The following is a 19,130-nucleotide window of genomic DNA, read 5'->3' as shown; positions in this document are numbered from 1 at the left end:
AATAAACTTGACAAAAAATAGATTGAAGTGGGTGGGAAATAAAGATCAAAGAAAGAAAACTTAATGAATTTTGTGTACTGTGGTACAGCAGTCCCCCACTATCTGAAGAGAATACATTACAAGACTATCACAGAATGCCTCAGTGAAGGATGGGTTGCTATGAAATTTTTCCCTGGGGAGGCATGAACCCCAGACAGGGCACCAGTGATGTGTGTCCTCAGCATCCTTGCCTTACCAAGCTACAGACTTTCCAAGGTGGTGTGATGGTGCAGTTTATATCTTAGCATTCCAGAGACAGGCAGGAAGATGATGAATTTGAGGTTAGCCCTGGGCTACATAGCAAAACCTTGTTCCAAAAAACGAAACAAAAACCACTTTTCATAGGCCTTCCCTTAAGATGAAGATGTGGTTGAGCTGTCATCCTCCTTTCCTTTCCTTGCTGTCTTTTGTCTGTCTCAGTTCTGTCCCTGCTGTTTCTTCCTTCTGTGCTGCCTTCCCGTCTCAAACTGGCAGCCCTCCTCACATTTAGGGTAATAAATGACATAGTTTTGTAGCAGAGGAGTTTTCCTTTCTCTTTGTGACTTTGTAATGGTTGCTAAGGGAAGAATGGGAGCGGCCATGCTACCACTTAACCCTGAATGCTGAGACTCTTCAATGCTTTATCAACAGAATGATATGACAACCGCACGGCTGCAGTGGGGCGACATACTCATGCCATTGCTTAAAAAGTACAAACTAAACATCACGTGGGGTGATCAAGATCTGTTAAATATCATGTTTTTTCATAATCCAGGTAATCATCTAAATTCCTTTAATACTTTGTATTTGTAAAAACAATCACAGATGAAAAATCAGGAAACAAGAAACAGTGGGCTGGGGCTAGCTCCCTGGGAGATGCTTGCTTAGCAAATACAGTGCCCTCAGGTCAATCCTTGCTACCACAGGAAACAAATTTGTTTGAGTTTTCCACTTATTAGCAGTTGTCAGTATTTTCATTTGAGGCAGAATTGGACTTGAATATTAATTTGGAAATCTAAATATCAAGAATAATTTTTAAGCAAAAATGTTTGCAAGTGTTAATTCTGTAAATTATTTGTGCTTTATCACTTTCCTATCATTGGGCTTTTCTTTATTGTAGAAAGCCTTTTTGTTTTTCCGTGTCAATGGAATTATCGACCAGATCACTGTATATATGGAAGCAACTGCCGAGAAGCAGAAGAGGAAGGAGTCTTCATTCTTCATGGAAACAGAGGTGTTTACCATGACGACAAGCAGCCAGCATTCAGAGCTATGTATGAAGCACTAAGAAATGTAAGGTTTGCTCTCCTGAAGTTGTCACTTAAATTTACAGTGTTATGAAGATTGCACATACAATGTGAAGGATTTCCTTTTCCTGTGTTGTAAGGTCATCAGCTCCCAAAATTTGGCTTTGTGGTTTGTTATAGGTTCTCTTTCTCTCTGCACATTGTTGAACGCAAATCGTATATAACATCCTCTTGACTCCTAAAAACTGCAATGTTTTTAGTAAGACTATGGATATTTTTTATTAGCCATTATACAGATGCTCTTGCTTTGCATTTTATCTTTTCTTATCAGCAAGGTTGTAGCTTTATAAAATCATAAGGGTATTTATATAAGTTTCTGAGAGGAGCCTAACCAGGGACTGCTGGAAACAGCATGACTGAGGACCAAGCTGTCTCTGAACTGTGGGTGCAGGCTGTGCCTGCTGCAGTCAGCCCTTCCAGTGGTGCCCTCTGTTAAACAGCGGCTGTCCAACAAGAGAAACAGTGTTTAAAATGGAAAGCCACGTCAAAGCGGGAGCACTCTGATGCTCTGTAGGCATTCTCTGTAGGCTTGGGATGGAACTTCCACCCAAACATTCCAAACTCTTTGGATGATGACAGAGATTTCTGTCCCGCCCGGTCCTGCAGCCATTCGGTCCCAAAGAAGCACACAGAGGTCTATATTACTCATAAACTGGTTGGCCTATTAGCTCAGGCTTCTTATTAACTCTTAAAACTTATATTAGCCCACAATTCTTGTCTGTGTCTGAATGATGACTGCAGACTGTGTCTTTCCTCTTCCCAGAATTCTCCCCTTCTCATTGCCCTGCCTCTGCTTCCCACCTGGTCGCCCCACCTATACTTCCTGCCTGGCTACTGGCCAATCAGCATTTTATTAAACAAGTACAAGAAACGAATCTTTACAGGGTAAAACCATTGTCCCACACCATTTGGATATATGGATGCCAGGGACTGGGGTGATGCTTCCACTCAAACAACTAGGTGTTAGTACTCTCCTGTGGCGTGAACCTTAGATCCTCTCAGAGAGAGTTGATTACCCCATAATGGTCATGTCACTATTGCCCCAGTGAGCACGTCTTGCCTAGCAGGTCAGTAGTTGGCAGCATCTCTTCCATCAGTCTGCATAGCACCTTCCAGCACCGGCTTCCAGTGCAGTACCAGCTTGATTTGTAGCTTTGGTTTCTTCCTCTAGGTGAAATTACCCCCCAGGGATAATCTTGGTTTATTTCTCTCAGATTTTAAATTTTATGATTTTTGTTTTCACTAACTTCAGACTTTCATGTAAAATGTTCTATTTTCAAGACTCATCCATCTTTTAAATAGAAAATAGTTGAAAACACTAGATCATGTTTAGTTATTTCTATTATTAGAAATAATAGCTATGCATATTATTTCCACTTAGTTCTGCAATGTGTTTCACTGTGTCACTTGAAGATTTATATGTTGTACATTATAGATGGAAGCTGGTCATCTTCCTAAAGTCATAAAATTATTAGGACTGTCAGCATGTAGCTGATGTTTCCTGGTTTAGTTATAGACAGTCTTGTGCATTAAGAGCTCCTGGGAACATAGGTGGTATTTAGCAGTTCTCAGGTGTGTTTATCCTCGGGTCCTTGTGTGCAGTGTGTTAACAAACTTTCCGTTATAGAAAGACATGCCTGGAGGTTTGTCAGTGTCTGTGTAGGGAGATTAGATTTTCCTCACTGTTTCAGAAAGTTCAGTTCATAGTCCTCTGATCCCATTACCTGTGGTAAAATGTTACATCACGGTGGGAGCTGAGCAGAGGAAGCAAGAAAAGGAATTAAGTGCTTACAGTCCTGTGTCCCCTTCTAAGGAATGTCCCCAGTGATTTAACTTCCTGCCACTAGATACCTCCTAAATATACCACCACCTCCCAGTATCACCATGATCTAAGGTCCAATCCAACATGTGGATCTTCTGGAGTCATGGCCAAACAACAGTAAGTGCTGAACTTCTTTGGGAGGCGGACAGTTCACTCTTGCTGCTCTGTGGCCATCATGTTCATGTCTAGGCTCTAGGCCACTGTCGGCACTGTCGCTGAGTGCCTTTCAGGAACGGGAACGGCGTGCACAGAAAGCCTGCCCCATTCTTTCAATGAGCCTAGCTTTTATTAGTTTCTCCAGGTGCCTTAACAAAGCTTAGCCGTTTTCTACCAGTTTCTCTGCATCTTTTCTGCTCTTGAATGTGTTCTTCCCTTGGCTTGGGATGCCTTTCCATTGCCCCTTTCTGAAGTATTCAGAAAGACATTGCCTCTGTCTTCAGAGATTCATCATCACAGACTCTTTCTTTCTCTAATAGTTTTGTTTAATTCATTGAAAATATTGAGTGAGCATGGACTTCATGTGAAAATAATAGAAGTTGTTAATAGTTAATACTTAACTGATTGAAGAACTTAACTTGAAAAAAATTAACCTTTTATTTATTTTGTTGCCTGTTGTATTTCTTTTCTAGTGTTCTTTTGAAGATGATGCCGTCCGTTCCTTATTAAAACCTTTAGAACTGGAATTACAGAAGACAGTTCACACATATTGTGGGAAAACATACAAAATATTTATCAAGCAGCTGACAAAAAGCATAAGAAGCCGTTATGACACACCACCAAAGGAAAGGTGACTCTTCATGACTGCTGACTGACATGGGCGAAGTAGTAGAGCATCTGAAGTGAAGGAATCATGGGAGGAGGATTTGGAAGGCATTTCTGTCTCCAGAATAACCGTCTTCTGAAGAAGTTAGAAGAGCAGTATATTCAATACCATGAAGAATAAGTTAAACTCTTGGGCTCCAGTGAGAAGACAGTTTTGGTCTCTGATATTTTGTAACATTACTTGGTGTCATTCCAGTGTTAAGGAAAGCAGTGAACAGTGTGGCCCGTCGAGCTGTGTTGGCTCTTGAATCAAGTAAATAAAAACAGTGGGCGGGGGGGGAAGATGTACCTCGAGCACAGTGGAGACATTCAAGCTGTGAGTGTAGCAGTAACTTTATGTCAGCACTAACCTCACTTTAAAGTGTGAGACAAAGTTTACAGGGGCAGAAGAGTTCTGTTTCTTAAGAAATGTGATGTAACCAATGTAACCATTGACAATCTATGTACCCGCATACATTTCATCTCTCTTCTACAATGTCTTGTGACAATCATGTTTGAAATTATCTGTAGGTTTTTATGTAAGCTGCACATTTAGAAATTAGCTGTATGAGGAGGGAGAAATAGTGAAAACTTGGGGAGGTGTGTGTGTGTGTGTGTGTGTGTGTATTTGTGTGTGCGCACACGTGTGGGCATGTTGAGAAAAGTTTTTTTTATTTTGTATGTTTTAAACTGTCTTGCCAAACCTAAGCTCTAAGATATTTGGGGACATTTTTGAAATCACTTTAAGTGAAAAATTGCAGCTTTACTGGGCATTCTGGAAGCAAATATGTATTATGCTGATAATAAAGTGAGAACCTTAATTGTAGCGCTAGCGGGAAATGCAACGGACCAAGTCTATAAGCCTGTAAGATTAAAGTGGTCCATTTAGACTTTCCTTCTACCTCAAGTGCATCCAGGATCCTTTCCAAGAGGCAAATGCAGAGCCTTACTTTAGATTAGACAACTGTGGAAGACAGTTCTGAGGAAGAGGATTTTTATATCTAGCTATAGAAAAAAATCGTTTTGATTTGGTTAATGTGCCTATTTCCTGTTTTGAATACCATTGAAGACAGTTGCCTTTTAAAATGGGGACCCTTGTCCTTCTTGTCTTGACTCCTAATGTAACTGTGGATTCTGAGTGGGTAGCATGTTTCTTGTAGGAGTACATAACTCATCTTACCCAGTGCTCCTGGATTATTGTCTTTTTCTCTTGGGTTTTAATACTTACATGGAGAATGGGAAATTATGAAGGAAACATATCATTTATGAAGATCCTGTATCCTTTGCAGTGGAATATTCAAAAGCAGTGATCATTATAGCTTTCCCAACTTCTGCAGTTCAGCCAGAGACATACTGAGAGAAGGTTTAAAACACAGTAAAGGTATTTGTGGCTTTGTGCCCAGAGAGGGATTGTGAGCCAGCTCAGTCCTCTAGAACAGATGGACTCAGAGGGCAGCAGCCACGAGTCCTTGGCGGAATGCCGTGGTAAAGTAAGAACCTGTGAGCTGTGTTAACGTTTAGCTTCTTAGGGAAATGAGAACCTATCCTCTGAAGTTTGGCTATACTCTGAGGGTGCTTGCTAAACACAAATGGCCTACATATACTGTAACTAGGAGTCTTAAGAATTTTTTAATTTGAAGAGATTAATTTTAAATGAAGATAAAGAGATAAAATTTTTTAGATGAAGAAATTAAAAATTGTGTGAAGGTGGACTAGGGCTATTATAGCTCAGTAGTGAGAGTGCTTGCTTAGTGTGCTCAAGGGCCAGCACTACAAAAAAGTAAATGACAAGGAATTGAGAGTCTCATACAGTGGTACTCACTGTTCAAATCTGTTACCGATCAGTATCTTACCGTGTTTACTTCATATATTCCTTTTTCTTACATTAAAGTCTCAGGCATCATTTTTTGTCCCTGCAGTGAATGTTTCAATAATTACAAGTAACTACAGTAACTACATCATAGCTAGCAAAAGTGGCAGCTGGCCTTTGGTTTCATCTCATAGTCAATCCTTGTTTCAGATGTGCACATGAGATGATGATTCTGTTTTTAACGAGCCCTCGGAAGGGTCTGATCCCAGGAGGTTAGGAACTACTGCAAAGTAGTCTCCATCTTTAAGGTTGAAGTTGGGGTCACAGTTATTGGTACAACTGCTAAGTTGTGTCATTTTTGGATAGAGGAAGCAGTTGGGGTTATTGGCAAGATAGGGATTTATATGAATAAGTTCCTTAAGATTTTATTTTTTTTCAGTAGCTGGCAATCTCACCCCATGGGCTTCAGTGTGGTTGGTTGAGGTGGTATAAAGGGCCCTAAAATGTAGTCAAACTTCACTTGTATAAAAAGAATTTGGAAAACCTCTAGAAAATATATTGTAAGAAAATGCAGTTTTTGCTTATGAAGAAGAGAGCTCGTGAGCTCTCCTGTTTGTCTTTGACACTGCTTGCCCCTGGCTCCTACTTGCCTCCTGTCAAATACCAGTATAGTGACAAGAACAGGTTGGGAACTGGCCTGCATTCCCTTTTCTTGGGCTTGAGGCGCATGCTGTTGTACACAGTGCCTAAGAAGGGAGGCTTGGGAAGGTGATGGCAGGAAATTTGGTAGCTCTGTAGCCACACCGGTGTTGGTGGAGGCTGGCTTACCAAGGGCCGACTCCCAAGGCTGAATGCCTTTTGACTTATCCTCCAGTGTAGACTTGCTGATGGTATGTGGAAGGATCGTGTTTTAAGGAAGAGAAAGTAGAGACGAGAAGGATGTTGCAAATGAATAGTGAAGAAAAAGGAAAGGAAAGAAGGGTAGAAGAATGACGGAAGGCTGAGCGAGCAGAAAGATGGAGCGACAGTGGAAATGGAGAAGTGGAAGTGGAGGAAACGGGAAACATGGGGTCCCCTGCCTAGGTCGGTGCTTGCCTGGAGTCTCTGGGTGGGGACGGCAGAGCCAGCCTGGTTTGATTTATTGATACCAGACAGGTTTCTTGGTCACTTTATTCACTGGTCCTTTAGTAGCAGTTCCCAGCATTCTTTGTTCTCTCCCAGGGCCCCCATTTGTGAGCCAGGACCTGTGGAAACACATGCTCTCTGTTTGGTGTCCTTCAGCATCTCCCAGAGGAGGAAGGCTGTGAAGGGAATTGCTTCATTGTGTCTAATGTGGTGTGGTGGTTTTCCCTAGCCCCTGGTAATAGTAGGCCTTGAGGGGCTGGACCAGTGGTCAGTCTGTTCACTTCTCAGTGAGGTTGCTCTCAGTTGAACTGTTGTGAGAGGATTCAGGAGGACAGACTATGGTCGCAGCAGTAAGAGCAAAACCTTGAACAATATTCATTGTCAGGACAGAGTTGGCCCGACGGTTATGAGCACGTGTTCCCAGCATCCACATGGTCCACAGCTGTTTGTAACTCCGACTCCAAGGCATCCAACATCCTCTCCTGACCTCTGTGGACACCACACACACATGTGGAGTATGCATGCACACAGGCAACACACACATAAAATAATCTAAAGAATTCAAGATACTCATTTTCCTTTTCAGTTGCTTACATTGTAACAAATAATACAGGTACAGTCAGAGCTTCTGAGATGTTTTAGAAAGATGGTTGAGCTGTCTTTTTCCAAAAAATGTTTTTGGTTTCTTTGAATAAATAGAGAAGAAAAATAGAGTGCAATAATGCCAAGTACGGGGCCAGTTATCCATTTGTTATGTGTGATTCCAAGTGTCTTAACTAATGATTGCCTTACTACATTTGGATATTAATGGAGGTGGACAGAGATGACCAGTACCGCAGGAATCATCTTTTCTATGTTGCCAAAGCAACTCTTATTGTCTTCTAAAGCCTGGCTGACTTGCTCTGAAGTTTGTTGTTCTTTAAAGCTAGATTTTTAAAACTAAGATATATAGATTTAAGACAGCTGCTATAAGGATTAAAACTGGGCATGGTAGCACACGACCTGTTACCCAGTACTTGGGACAGTGAGGTACATTCAAGGCCAATGTGGCCTTTCCTGAGATTTTGTCTCAAAAAGCAAAAAAAAGAAAAAAACAAAAAAAACCCAAAAAAACCAGAAACAAAAAAACAAACAAAAAAAGCTAAAAATGTGCTTTTTTAATTCTATAGTAATTAAGGACCTATGGGAAATCGTATCATAGCATATTGGCCTGGGCAGTCTACAGCTGATACATATCAGTGACAGGTTTACTTTTGAAAACTTGTCACCTCATACTAACTAATAATTGCAAGTATCTATTGGGATTTCCTTAGATTTTTCTATAAATTGATGTTTCAAACAATTGGGAGCTTTGTAGGGAATTTCTCTCAATAATATACTGTGAATACCAGATATTTTATTACCAAACTTGAGGACTGATTGGAGCCTTCGTCTTGTGTAGGTTATGTGTGCCGTTGAGCTATGAGAGCATATTCACACGCACAGCACACCGTGACAGCTCCTAAAAGTTAAGAGAATGTGATACCCGTACACCATTTAAAAACTCAGTTGATTTTTACTATGATAGTTCAGTAGGGGACTTCTATTTGAACTGTTATAAATGGACTTTTTTTAAAAAAAAACTATAATAGCTGTTTTCAATTTTTATATAAAATCTCTTCAGGGAATACTGAGATGTTACAAAATAATCCATAGCTTGTAACATTGCTGTAGACTGCTATCTGTTCAGAATTGAGCAGAATATGCCGTCATATTAAGTGATTACCATTGACGTTTGAGAGCTGCATCGGAGATGTTTGTAGTGCTGGATCAGTCTGTGAGCTGGAATTCAGAACTGGTGTTTGCTTCGCCAGGTGTTTTGCATGAGTCTATTAGTGTGCTGTGTAGAGTTGTCTGAAACTACAGGAAGGCACTGGGATGAACCGTGCTGTGTAGACAGCATCATGATGAACCGTGCTGCGTAGACATTACTGTCTCGAAACCGCTTTTACCTTCAACTATTTTGGTTTTATAATAATGTGAATATCTTGAAATATCTTACTTTTATATCTTGAAAATTCTTAAAAAGGAGTATAAAATTATAGATTTGGGGGCTAGCTTACCAATATTGGAAGATGCCTTATTCTGTTTTGGGAGGGATTCAGCTCAGGTTTTTCTTGAAAAACTGTATTGCTGTTACTAAATATGTACTCAATAAATACTGGATTTTCTCACTTGTCTTAATTATTTTGCCACAAAGAACCATTTTACAGACTGAGCAGATGACTCAGCAGTTAAGAGCACTTAGTGCTCTTGCAGAGGACCTGAGTTCCATTCCTGAATTAGGATCCCCAGCACCTAAGAGCCAGACATGCTGATGCGCACCTATAACCCCAGTGCTGCTGAGGGTTACAGCTAGATCCTGGAGCTTGCTGGCCAGCTAGTCCAGCCAGTGAACTCTGGCTCAGGGGGACCCTGTCTTAAAAACCTGGGTATGGTGGCACACAACTTTAAAATTCCAGGACATGGGAGATGGAGGTGGGTCTCTGTGAGTTGGATGCCAACCTGTCTATAATTCCAGGCCAGCTAGAGCTACACAATGAGACCTGGTCTCAAAACAAACAGTGCCCCATGACAGAGGAAGGCACTCAACATGAACCTTTTGGTCTGCAGATGTGCCAAACATATCCCACAAATACACACACAGTATCAAGAAAATGTGATATTCAATCCCCTGCACCAAAAGGAAAGAAGGGGGCTGGAGAAATGGCTCAGTGGTTAAGAGCACTGGCTGCTCTTCCAGAGGTCCTGAATTCAATTCCCAGCAACCATGTATGTGGTGGCTTGCAACTATCTATCTATAGTGAGATCTGATGCCCTCTTCTGGCATAAAGTCATACATGCAGAGAACACTCACATAAAATAAATCTTAAAGTTTAAAAAAAAAAGATAAATGAGAACAGCAGTTAGAATCTAGTTGGGCTGTGTAATGAAGTAATCTCTGAAGGATCAGTTTTTGATGGGCTAATTCAGCAAATGCAAACCATCAAGAAGCTCATACCTCATCTCTATCACCGGACGAAGGTTTGCCCCTGGATTTAAAAATGACTTCCCTCTGAAAAGGAATGGCCGCTGAGAGCAACCAGCATGTGGGTTCTGAGTGAAGTTGCTAGCGAAGGAGGCTAGGGTTTGGGGTGTAGCTACTGGGCAGGCGCACACCATATTTTATTTTACTGGTGAGGACTTGCTATAATTTTAAGGACTAAAAGCTAGATCTCTGGCAGAGTGCCCTGACTGTGCCAGGGACTGGTTTTGTTTTAGTAAGTCTGTAATGTTAAGAGCCAAGCCTCCAGTTTTCTGTATTTTATTTCTTATACGGCACAGGTCAGTTGGCTGTTACCTGGAGTATCATGATGTAAGGGGTTCTGAGAAGACTTGAAACATTCCTTAAGATTGGCGAAGAAGGGACTGGAGAGATGACTGCTCTTCCAGAGTACCTGGTTTTGATTCCCAGCAACTACATGGTGGCTCACCATTTGTGACAACAGTCGCAGGAGATCTGACACCCTCTTCTGTTCCCCATGGTTATTGCATACATATGGTGCACAAACAATGCATGCAGTCAAACAAGCATAAAATCTAAAAACATTGAAAAATAAATTGGTGTAAATTCATATAAAAAATTGAAAGCCCTCTTTTATTCATGTACACCCAGAGCATTAGGTGTGTACCCTCCTAGGTGTGTTTGTTTTTCTTTGTTTCTTGGTTGTGCTATGCACATGTATGATGTAGATATGGTCATGACAACCCCCGTGCATTCATACCTTGTCTTTCACATGTATGATGTAGACATGGTCATGACAACCCCCGTGCATCATACATTGTCTTTCACATGTGAAATGTAGACATGGTCATGACAACCCCCGTGCATTCATACATTGTCTTTCACATGTGAAATGCAGACATGGTCATGACAACCCCCGTGCATTCATACCTTGTCTTTCACATGTGAAATGCAGACATGGTCATGACAACCCCCGTGCATCATACCTTGTCTTTCACATGTGAAATATAGACATGGTCATGACAACCCCCGTGCATCATACCTTGTCTTTCACATGTGAAATGCAGACATGGTCATGACAACCCCCGTGCATCATACCTTGTCTTTCACATGTGAAATGTAGACATGGTCATGACAACCCCCGTGCATCATACATTGTCTTTCACATGTATGATGTAGACATGGTCATGACAACCCCAGTGCATCATACCTTGTCTTTCACATGTGAAATGTAGACATGGTCATGACAACCCCCGTGCATCATACATTGTCTTTCACATGTATGATGTAGACATGGTCATGACAACCCCAGTGCATCATACCTTGTCTTTCACATGTGAAATGTAGACATGGTCATGACAACCCCCGTGCATTCATACCTTGTCTTTCACATGTGAAATGTAGACATGGTCATGACAACCCCCGTGCATCATACATTGTCTTTCACATGTGAAATATAGATATGGTCATGACAACCCCCGTGCATCATACATTGTCTTTCACATGTGAAATATAGATATGGTCATGACAACCCCCGTGCATCATACATTGTCTTTCACATGTGAAATGCAGACATGGTCATGACAACCCCCGTGCATCATACCTTGTCTTTCACATGTGAAATGCAGACATGGTCATGACAACCCCCGTCCATTCATACCTTGTCTTTCACATGTGAAATGTAGACATGGTCATGACAACCCCCGTGCATCATACATTGTCTTTCACATGTGAAATGCAGACATGGTCATGACAACCCCCGTGCATTCATACCTTGTCTTTCACATGTGAAATGCAGACATGGTCATAACAACCCCCGTGCATTCATACCTTGTCTTTCACATGTGAAATGCAGACATGGTCATGACAACCCCCGTGCATTCATACCTTGTCTTTCACATGTGAAATATAGACATGGTCATGACAACCCCCGTGCATCATACCTTGTCTTTCACATGTGAAATATAGACATGGTCATGACAACCCCCGTGCATTCATACATTGTCTTTCACATGTGAAATGTAGACATGGTCATGACAACCCCCGTGCATCATACCTTGTCTTTCACATGTGAAATATAGATATGGTCATGACAACCCCCGTGCATTCATACCTTGTCTTTCACATGTGAAATGTAGACATGGTCATGACAACCCCCGTGCATCATACATTGTCTTTCACATGTGAAATATAGATATGGTCATGACAACCCCCGTGCATTCATACCTTGTCTTTCACATGTGAAATATAGATATGGTCATGACAACCCCCGTGCATCATACATTGTCTTTCACATGTGAAATATAGATATGGTCATGACAACCCCCGTGCATCATACATTGTCTTTCACATGTGAAATGTAGACATGGTCATGACAACCCCCGTGCATTCATACATTGTCTTTCACATGTGAAATGTAGACATGGTCATGACAACCCCCGTGCATCATACATTGTCTTTCACATGTGAAATATAGACATGGTCATGACAACCCCCGTGCATTCATACCTTGTCTTTCACATGTATGATGTAGACATGGTCATGACAACCCCCGTGCATTCATACCTTGTCTTTCACATGTGAAATGCAGACATGGTCATGACAACCCCCGTGCATTCATACCTTGTCTTTCACATGTGAAATGTAGACATGGTCATGACAACCCCCGTGCATTCATACCTTGTCTTTCACATGTGAAATATAGATATGGTCATGACAACCCCCGTGCATCATACATTGTCTTTCACATGTGAAATGCAGACATGGTCATGACAACCCCCGTGCATCATACCTTGTCTTTCACATGTGAAATGTAGACATGGTCATGACAACCCCCATGCATCATACCTTGTCTTTCACATGTGAAATGCAGACATGGTCATGACAACCCCCGTGCATTCATACCTTGTCTTTCACATGTGACATGCAGACATGGTCATGACAACCCCCGTGCATTCATACCTTGTCTTTCACATGTGAAATGTAGACATGGTCAGGACAACCCCCGTGCATTCATACCTTGTCTTTCACATGTGAAATGTAGACATGGTCATGACAACCCCCGTGCATTCATACATTGTCTTTCACATGTGAAATATAGACATGGTCATGACAACCCCCGTGCATCATACCTTGTCTTTCACATGTGAAATGCAGACATGGTCATGACAACCCCCGTGCATCATACCTTGTCTTTCACATGTGAAATATAGACATGGTCATGACAACCCCCGTGCATCATACCTTGTCTTTCACATGTGAAATGCAGACATGGTCATGACAACCCCCGTGCATCATACCTTGTCTTTCACATGTGAAATATAGACATGGTCATGACAACCCCCGTGCATTCATACCTTGTCTTTCACATGTGAAATATAGATATGGTCATGACAACCCCCGTGCATTCATACCTTGTCTTTCACATGTGAAATATAGATATGGTCATGACAACCCCCGTGCATCATACATTGTCTTTCACATGTGAAATGTAGACATGGTCATGACAACCCCCGTGCATTCATACCTTGTCTTTCACATGTGAAATATAGATATGGTCATGACAACCCCCGTGCATCATACCTTGTCTTTCACATGTGAAATGTAGACATGGTCATGACAACCCCCGTGCATCATACATTGTCTTTCACATGTGAAATGTAGACATGGTCATGACAACCCCCGTGCATTCATACATTGTCTTTCACATGTGAAATGTAGACATGGTCAGGACAACCCCCGTGCATCATACCTTGTCTTTCACATGTGAAATATAGACATGGTCATGACAACCCCCGTGCATCATACCTTGTCTTTCACATGTGAAATGTAGACATGGTCATGACAACCCCCGTGCATCATACCTTGTCTTTTACATGTGAAATATAGACATGGTCATGACAACCCCCATGCATTCATACCTTGTCTTTCACATGTGAAATGCAGACATGGTCATGACAACCCCCGTGCATCATACCTTGTCTTTCACATGTGAAATGTAGACATGGTCATGACAACCCCCGTGCATCATACCTTGTCTTTCACATGTGAAATGCAGACATGGTCATGACAACCCCCGTGCATCATACCTTGTCTTTCACATGTGAAATGTAGACATGGTCATGACAACCCCCGTGCATCATACCTTGTCTTTCACATGTGAAATGCAGACATGGTCATGACAACCCCCGTGCATCATACCTTGTCTTTCACATGTGAAATGCAGACATTGTCATGACAACCCCCGTGCATTCATACCTTGTCTTTCACATGTGAAATGCAGACATGGTCATGACAACCCCCGTGCATTCATACCTTGTCTTTCACATGTTGCATGGCATTCGGTTTTCCTCATTTTTATAGCTTTCTGTTATTTCTAGATAGTGTCTTTAATACAAGTATAGGAACTGGTGGGCTACCAGTGTTAGGTAATGATTTAGCTTAGTAGAGGAAGGAGTAACTATGCAGTTTTCTCGTCTAGTGAGAGCTCATTTAGGGAACATTGATTTGTGAGTAGAGCTATTGTGTGCTTCATGTACATGAGTAAATGGTATATTGTTCTAAATTGAAGGGAAATTTACTTGGTAAGTATTAATAAGTTGCTGTAACCATATTTTGTAAAAGTACCCTGTCTGCTACTTCCAATATTCTTTTACCCTTCTTTTTTCTCTTAACATTTTTTACACTTACACACACACACACACACACACACACACACACACACACCACTACCACTGCTTCCTCCTCCTCCTTCTGAGAAGAAGAGGAGGAAGAGGAGGAGGAGGAGAAAGAGGAAAAGTGGAAGGAGGAGGAGGAGAAGAAAAGAAAGAAGCAGTAGGCATCCACAGAATGGGAGAGAATCTTTGCCAGTTTTGTATATGACAGAGGATTAGTATCCAGAATATACAAATGACTCAAAAAATAGTCAAGAAAACAAATGGCCCAATTAAAAAATGGGCTAGGGATATAAAACAGTTCTCAACAGAAGAGATAACAATGGCCTAGAAATACCTCAAAAGGTGTTCATCCTCCTTAGCAATTAGGGAAATGCAAGTTAGAACAACTTCGAGAGTTCATCTCCCCCAGTCAAAATGTCTAAGACCACCCAAACAACTGACCAGAAATGGCGGTGAGCTTGTGAAGGAAGAGTGTTGGTCAGAGGGCACCTCTGTGCAGAGACTCAGTCCTCTACCCTGTGACCCGGCTAGACCACCCCTAAGTCCAAAGACTTAACATCAGGATGCGTGCTCAGCCGTGTTTATCTGCTGCCCTGTAACCAGGAAGTGCAAGCCTAAATGTGAACAGATAAACAGATGAAGAGAATGTGGTACAGGTACGCAATGGAATGCTTGAAATTTGGGGGTAAGTGGCTGGAACTACAAAAAGTCATGCTGAGGGAGATGAAGAGAAGTGTCTCTCGTCTGAGGTTTCCATCTTCACACTTTCGAATGTGAGCATACAATGTGGAGTGACTGCAGAGGCCAGGGAAATAAAAAGAGATATAGGGTGGGGAGAGGAGGTCAAACACGGGGAGAGGACTAGCAGGCTGTAAGTGATAGGAAGTAAGAAGCAATAATGGGAGTAACTCCAAGGTTGTTTGAGAAAAGGACTCATACCTGGAATTATGCACAGTGTGCGTGTGTGTGTATGAGTGTGTGTGTGCGCGTGTGTATGCGTCTGTGTGTGTGAAGGATCTTGCAGGAGGACCCTTCCCTAGATAAGTACTACCTAATTAATAATAATTGAATTATAGACCCTCCTCGTGAAGCTTGTATCATTTGTCTTGTTGATAGTAACTCCAGAGCACACCCACAGTTAATTAACGGGCGGTTATCAGAAGTGGAATATCAGCTTGAGAAGGGCTGGCAAGACAGATATCATCTCTGTGCGACACCCTTGCGGCTGTGTGACATGCCTTTGATCATCAGCTGGTTGACCCACACCGACCCTCCCCCCTGCCGGTGTCTGGTGTATTGGCCTCAATCCTGCTTTGATCATGTGGAAGCAGAAGAGACATCCTAGCTTGCCCTCGTATGACCCAGAACATCACATCTGACAAGAGGAAAACAAACACAACAAGGTCACTCCGACCGGGGTGGCCCTTCCAGCGAACCCAAACTGTTTTCTGTGAACCATCTCCCCCCTTCTAGCTGCCATGCAGTGGGGGCGTACCTCAGCCCTCGAATATCTCAGCCGTGTAAGGAAGCGATTGCCTCCCCTTTTGGAGAGATGGACACCAGCTTGGTAATGTGGGTGGGTAAGTGTGTTGCTTTTTGGTTTAAGCCCTTTTTATGTGTTTGGTTAGCTGGTTCTTCTGAACTGTGATACTCTTGTTCTCTTGAAAAAGATTTTTTTTTCTTTTCTAAATGAGTCCCTCTCTGAGCCTTCCTTTGATAATCATCTCAAAAGCGACTGTAGAAAACCCTAGTTTTCTTACCACCTTTGTAATGTGGCCCAAGTTTCTTTCTTTCTTTCCTTCTTCCTTCCTTCCTTCCTTCCTTCCTTCCTTCCTTCCTTCCTTCCTTCCTTCCTTCCTTCCTTCCTTTCTTTCTTTTTCTTTCTTTGTATTTTGTCAATCATGGTTTTTAAAAAAAATTTTATTGAAAATTTCCATCTCCTCCCCTCCTCCCACTTCCCCCTCCCCCCACTCTCCCCCCCCCCCCCCCGCTTCAGTCCAAGGAGCAGCCAGAGTTCCCTACCCTATGGGAAGTCCAAGGTCCTCCCCGCTCCCCCCAGGTCCAGGAAGGTGAGCATCCAAACAGACTAGGCTCCCACAAAGCCCGTCCATGCAGTAGAATCAAAACCCAGCGCCATTGTCCTTGGCTTTTCTGTCAGCCTCCACCGTCAGCCACATTCAGAGAGTCCAGTTTGATCACATGCTCCATCAGTTCCAGTCCAGCTGGCCTTGGTGAGCTCCCATTAGATCAGTTCCACCGTCTCCGTGGGTGGACACACCCCTCGCGGTCCTGACTTCCTTGCTCATGTTCTCCCTCCTTCTGCTCCTCATTTGGACCTTGGGAGCTCAGCCAAGTTTCTTTGGCTGCTAGGTGACAGCCTCTGACCCCTGACCTTTGACTCTTCCAAGCAGATGCCTTTTGCTACTATACGTGAATACCTCAGTGTCAGGTAGACCTTAACACTGTGGTTGTCACCCCCTATACCCTCCTTACACGATCCGTTCCATCTTCGAGGCTCACTCTGTTCTGTCTCTCTGCTCCTGTGTCTGTCTGTCCAGGCACAGCGAAAAGTCTTGTCTGTGTGGCAGCCTCCAAGCATTTCCCAGCTCCCGTGGGAGTCTGTGCTGGGCACTCAGCATTCTCTCTTTTGCTATGTGGTGTGTTTTTGCATGACCATTGTCAGCTGGAATTCCTCAACTCCCGACTTAGACTGTGCACTTCAGTCTGTAAATAGAGTTGGTTTGCCAGGGCATGCCTGTTGATCACCTAGTAGCTAACGCCAGAGTATGGTGTAGTTCTGGTTTGCACAAACATGTAACTGCACTATAGAGATGAAGAATAAGTGGAAGGCATAAGCTGGTGTTTAATAATTCTATTTTAAATTCCATTTTCTGCCCTCCAAACAATACCCTGAGCAACTCTCATCATTTTCTATTATTATTACTATTATTATTAATCACTCTAGAACAGTTAAAAACTTCATTTTAATGCCTAATGAAAGTTCTTCCTCAGTGCTTGTAAGGTTTGCTGTTCTATTTTCTTCCTCAAACACAGGAAAGGGATGAGAATAAAAGAGGAGCCCTCAGGCCCTGTCTGGATCAGACTGTAGTTTCCCTTGGCTTTCTCGGGTGAAGCTGACACAGTCTTCCACCAGAGGGCGCATGCTGCCCGGCTCTGCAGCCCTCAGCACTGAAGTCCCTGCCTGGGTTTTGTTGCAGGACCGTTTTTTTTCCTGACCCAGATCCTCGCTGGCTGCAGCTGTCAAGATGCAAGCGGGGCACTTTCTGTGACTCCACTGAATGCAGGCGAGTCATGCTACACAGACCCAAATGTGCCAGCACAGAACCCCTCAGGGATACCCTTCTGTGTGACACTCAAGTTACGATCCAGTCTCTGCTGACCCAGTTATCCAAAGATAACGCTCAGAGGGAATTTGGGGGAAGTGACTGGGGTCGGGTGACACTGCCACCGTCAGGCTCCTGTGGTTGAATCGTAGAAAGCCTGTGACAGGAGAGAGGCCAGACAGCTCTACACATTCCTACACTCCCTGCCACTTGCCATGGGAACCCCCGGCACTGCCTGGGACTCTGCCAACAGATACCCATTACCAGATGGGGCTCCCTGAGGCTGAATCAACTGTGAGCCCAATTAGTCTTTCTTGACAACTTACCTCGTCTGTGGTACAGTGTCATTAAGGACAGAGATTAGACTGCCACTCTAATTTCCCTGTATCAGAAACTCTTTACAGAACGTATGTGAAGTCCTTGCTCCAGTGTCGGGAAAGGGGGAGGGTCACCGGAGGCTGGGACATTCCTTATTTACTCCAGGCAAAAGCAGCTAAGACAGGCAGGCACAGGCAGACACTCAGGCACACAGGGACACAGAACCAAACACAGGCAAGTGTAGGCACATAAGCAAACTGGCACACTGACTGCGTGGAGGAAGAAGCACACAGCCCTAAAGATAGACACACCAGCAGACTGCTGATGGCAAAGGTTCAGGTCTCTGGCCCCAAGGCCGTATTTATACAGAACCCACATAAACGTGACATTCTGCTAGGGACAGTTATATCACTGTTTACCTTGGGGGATCCCTGGACACCCAGTGTCAGCAATTTCACGCTGATTCATAGCTCCCTGGTCCCCAGAGTCAGTCAGGTTTCATCTGACTCCCACAGGATATGCCTAAGTTGGTGCCATGTTGTCTAAGCATAAACAGCTCTTAGGGCCTTGTGTCTACTTAGGTGATCTTATTGACAGCTGTAAAATGGCAGCTGTTTCATTGCTAATGAAGTAATTCTCAAAAAGGCCCAAGATTTTGGACACCTTAGCCTGTTGTATTAAAGGGCAAAGATTCTTTAGTTCATTTAGAGGACGACTAGTCTAACAGTTTGCTTTTCAATCCTTAATTTTCCTAAAATTTTTAGCATCTAAATTTCGATCTGTAAGATCCAGTTTGGAAATGACTAATTTCAGAAGTCCATTGTCTTTGCTCCTGACTTCAGTTTCAATTTTATTTTCAGTGGTGT

At 42.9% G+C, this 19,130-nt stretch overlaps 1 protein-coding gene across 4 annotated transcripts in view; it reads left to right on the top strand.

Annotated features, from left to right (window-relative positions):
• Window positions 1-19,130, top strand: part of Gxylt1 (glucoside xylosyltransferase 1) — an 817,907-nt gene that overhangs the window by 31,938 nt on the left and 766,839 nt on the right. For 3 of the 4 annotated variants that reach the window (XM_075960418.1, XM_075960417.1, XM_075960416.1), the window contains 3 exons: window positions 670-793; window positions 1,139-1,311; window positions 3,777-9,093. In XM_075960418.1, the coding sequence (XP_075816533.1) occupies window positions 670-793; window positions 1,139-1,311; window positions 3,777-3,938 (459 nt within the window). In that variant the 3' untranslated portion in view covers window positions 3,939-9,093. Of the gene's footprint in view, window positions 1-669; window positions 794-1,138; window positions 1,312-3,776; window positions 9,094-19,130 lie in introns of those variants that run through there. The other variant, XR_012909608.1, reaches the window with a different exon arrangement.

Source organism: Microtus pennsylvanicus, chromosome 2 (genome assembly GCF_037038515.1).
Source record: "Microtus pennsylvanicus isolate mMicPen1 chromosome 2, mMicPen1.hap1, whole genome shotgun sequence".
Lineage (NCBI taxonomy): Eukaryota > Metazoa > Chordata > Mammalia > Rodentia > Cricetidae > Microtus > Microtus pennsylvanicus.
Note: the sequence above shows the minus strand (reverse complement) of the source record. Positions and strands in the feature narration are given on the sequence as shown.